This window comes from Phaseolus vulgaris, chromosome 1 (assembly GCF_000499845.2).
Source record: "Phaseolus vulgaris cultivar G19833 chromosome 1, P. vulgaris v2.0, whole genome shotgun sequence".
NCBI classification, from domain to species: domain Eukaryota; kingdom Viridiplantae; phylum Streptophyta; class Magnoliopsida; order Fabales; family Fabaceae; genus Phaseolus; species Phaseolus vulgaris.
The window spans coordinates 26,700,059-26,703,808 of NC_023759.2; the positions used below are offsets into that span (position 1 = coordinate 26,700,059).

At 32.4% G+C, this 3,750-nt stretch overlaps 1 protein-coding gene across 1 annotated transcript; it reads right to left on the reverse strand.

Moving 5' to 3' along the window:
• Nucleotides 1-201: 201 nt before the first annotated feature.
• Nucleotides 202-2,419, reverse strand: LOC137815784 (uncharacterized). The gene is made up of 3 exons (XM_068618897.1): nt 2,052-2,419; nt 1,475-1,638; nt 202-1,322 (listed from the first exon to the last, which is right to left on the reverse strand). Exons 1-3 carry the CDS (start codon nt 2,417-2,419, stop codon nt 202-204), a joined length of 1,653 nt encoding a protein of 550 aa, XP_068474998.1.
• Nucleotides 2,420-3,750: the final 1,331 nt, after the last annotated feature.

A 3,750-nucleotide genomic window follows, 5' to 3' on the forward strand; every position in this document is an offset into this window, starting at 1 on the left:
TGAATACCTTTCTTTGTAATCCATTATAGTGATGTTAATAGGTTTATTATGAAAAATAAGAAGAAACCTTTTATTACAAAAAAGAAGACGTATACAAATTATTGGTTTTTTGTTAATATAATAGAACAAAGTTATGAGAAATATAAATAGTTTTGGATTAAAGAATTTTGGTACCTGATATGTATGGTTGTAACAGTATGTTCAAACATTTTCAAATATTTCTCTGTAAACCACATTAGTAGTTGAATGACCGGTATTTCCATTATCATCCAAAATCAATTGTTTCAACCCTTTCTTGGATTTTACTCTGGAAACAACAACATATAATTGTCCATGTGTAAACACTGGACATGGTAGATATAGACCAACTTTATTAAGTGTTTTACCTTGGATTTTATTTATTGTCATAGCAAAGCACAAAGATATTTGGAATATTCTTCTATGAAACTTAAAAGACAACCTTGATTCAGTAGGAGTCAAGTTCATTATAGGAATAAATGTGTTATCACCAATATTTTTTCCAGTAATAACTTTGACACCCATAACATTCTTCCCCAAGTGAATTACTTGTAATCTTGTTCCATTGCAAAGTCCATTGGCTTGATCAATATTCCTTAGAAGCATTATTGGAACTCCAACTTTTAATTTAATACAATGATTAAGAATTCCGGAGAATTTGATATCATTCAAAAATTCAGTTGTAAACCACTTAGCATGAGCATTTTCTTGTTCATCAGATTGGCACGGGGTGTCTGAACTTAAATAACTAACTTCTTTTCCAGGGATTAAGAATAAAATGAACTTATTCACTTTTTCCACACATTCTGTAGTAGGACACAGTATTGCACCATCATAAGAAAATCCATCAGAGCTAAGATTCTGCATGTAGCCTGGATAAACAAATTCAACCAAGTGCAATAAAGGTTGATCAACATTTAGAATTAAAATGTCTTGTGGTATTTCAATAGTTGCTTGTCCCAAATCATTTAACTCCATATCTCCATCTCCAATATAAAGTATCAAATATGCAAAGTCTTTTATTTCTGTTGCAGTTTGCTTTGATTTTTCACTGTTTAATCTCATATTCTCTGTAAGTTTGAAGACTTTGCAGTGTTTCCATAATTCATTGTAGCTTACTATTGCCTTCACAATGTCATATCTTGATCCATTTCTTACAATAGACAATATTTGCCAAAAATCACTTCCTAATACAATGACTTTACCACCAAAAGATTTGAGAGCGATTTCTTCACTTACAACCCTCATAACATCCCTTAAAGTCCTATCTAGATCTTCAAAGCAGAACCTATTGATCATTGGAGCTTCATTCCATATAATTAATTTAGTTTCAATCAGCAATCTGGAACGAAAACTTCCTTGAGGTAGTTGCAGGTTGAATGTTCATTTATTAACAAAGGAATGCAAAAGGTAGAATGAGTTGTTTTTCCTCCAGGTAGTAACAAAGAAGCTATACCGCTAAAAGCTACATTCAACACAATCAACCCTTTAGATCTAATGGCAATAGACAAAGTTTTCCACATAAAAGTTTTTCCCGTGCCACCATAACCGTATAAGAAAAAAAAACCGCCAACTTGTGACAATACTGCTATCATTATATTCTCATACACATCCAGTGCTCTGCAATTAGAGATTGAAAAAGAGAAGCATGCATTTCAGACATTTGTATTTTGTCATAATTTAATCCATCAATAATGAATCTATTCTCATAAATAAAAGAATCTGAATGAATTGGTTGTGGTAGATTGTTAAAGTCTTTTAAATATTCACTATTATAAAGTAATAAGTCTTCTACTTGTAGAAGACAAAGGTTTTCTAATTGACCATCTTCAATTGTAAGACCTAGCAAAAAAAAAATGTCATTCGTTGAGGAAAACAATATGTTATAAACTTTGAGGAAACATAAATTTATACCTGGTAGGTTAAACTCTTTTCGTTTTTGGTATACAATGTCATCCAATAACAATTTCCAAGTTTTGTTCCAAAATTCCTCAGGTCTAGACATAGTATTCATGAGTAACAGTGAAACAAACAATCTACTTAATTGAATTCCTGAAGCAAGGTTGCTGGCCTCAATAATTGCATCAGTAAATTCTTTATCCACTGCCAATAACCCCATTGCATAGCAAGCCTCCTTATATGTTTTGTAAATTACACTATTAACAGTCCTGATGTTATCATAATCACAACAACCCTTTTTAAAGTTCAATAATAACCTGAGGTAATATAATTCCCTTGACCCAAGAGGAATATATCTAAGCCTTCCAACAGTAACACCCCTCTTCCTTGGTTTCCATTCTCTTTGTTCTGCTATCCAAACAAAATGGCTAGGATATTCAGAATAAGTCAAATTTTTCCCCTCTGGATAAATTCTGTTAGCCTCAAACCAGGCTAAATACATTGTTCTTTTATGTCATTTGTATGAAATATTTCTTTAATTTCTTCATTGTCTTTAAATAGAATTGGTTGTTCGTAAAATATATGAAAAGTTAACCTTTGAACTGGAGGCCTTCTATGATGAATATCAAAGGCAAATATGTTAGAATTGATGGCTCAAACAAGAAGGGGGGGGGTGAATTGTTTATGAAAGTTTTTCTCAAATAATGACTAAGAATGAAGTTCTTTAATGATTTATAGAAAGAAGAACCAAAGAAGCCAAAAGAAATAAGCTATTAAAACTGTTGTCAGTAAAACAATCGATTGATATTTTTATATAACCGGTTGTTTATGTTTCAGAGATAAAAGCAAGTATAAGTAGTTTATAAGGAAGGAATATCAACCGATTGAAAATACGAACTAACCGGATGATTATGACAGCAAATCAAATATCAAACAGATTATAATAGAGAGAGAGATAGTGAAAGAGATCAAATAAGGGAGGATTTTACTAATGGAGGAAGAGGTCATTCACCCAAACATTTGAAGTTCTTCCTTCTAGTATTCTAAAAAATTAAAGAAGAATTAAAATAAAGAGAGGACCAAACCTAAAGCCAAAAGAAGACTCAAGAATGGGCTTCAATTAATATCTCTCTTTATAGTTTCTTTTGTATAAATTTGTAAATAATATAGAATAGTGTTTAGGTAGGTGCTAAGAGGGAAACCTAAAGATACCTCTTGTGTAAAGCATCTTTAGATATTAGCTTCAGAAAGTTTTAGAAAGATATCCCTTCCTCCTTCACTTTAGGCGCTAGAAGTGGAAGAGTTACAAGGGAACTTTAGTTAGCTTCTTTTGTAAGCCTCTTGTACTTTCATGACCGGTCCTTCTCCTATATAAGGAGGGCTTGAGTCTTTCTAATAGAGATTTGATATTTTGAGTAAAGAAATTCTCCCAAATTGGTGAGTGATTGAGAGAATTGTGTCTTCTCTTCTTCTAGTCTTATCTTGAGTGCATCTTGAAACCTCAAGTGGCGGCATCTACACTCATTTTGGAGCCTTACATCCTTCAAGTGGCGTGTTCATCTCCAAGAACTCCAACCACATAAGTTCCCTATTTCATTTCATCTTCTTCATCCATTTTCCCTTCATTCCAAATTATCCATTTTTGTTCTACTTGTTTGTTTTCACTTTCAATCGATGCAATCTCTTCCTTATGATGTACTCTTTCATTTGCTGCACTTATATTCAATTTTAACTGGTGTAAATTGGTTGTTCTTGCTGTTTTTGTCGCGTCCTCCATGGGTATGATTGCTATATGTTGTGTTCTTGAGTTTCTATCCATGGGTTTGTTGTTCA

Bases quoted from the DNA above. Each gene is read 5' to 3' on its own strand.
- LOC137815784 (XM_068618897.1), bottom strand. From the start codon at position 2,419: ATGTATTTAGCCTGGTTTGAGGCTAACAGAATTTATCCAGAGGGGAAA. The intron at 1,639-2,051 runs GTTTGTTTCACT...CTCTAATTGCAG, and splicing joins GGAATTCAATTAAGTAGATT to AGCACTGGATGTGTATGAGA. The intron at 1,323-1,474 runs GTATAGCTTCTT...TATGGAATGAAG, and splicing joins GTTGAATGTAGCTTTTAGCG to CTCCAATGATCAATAGGTTC.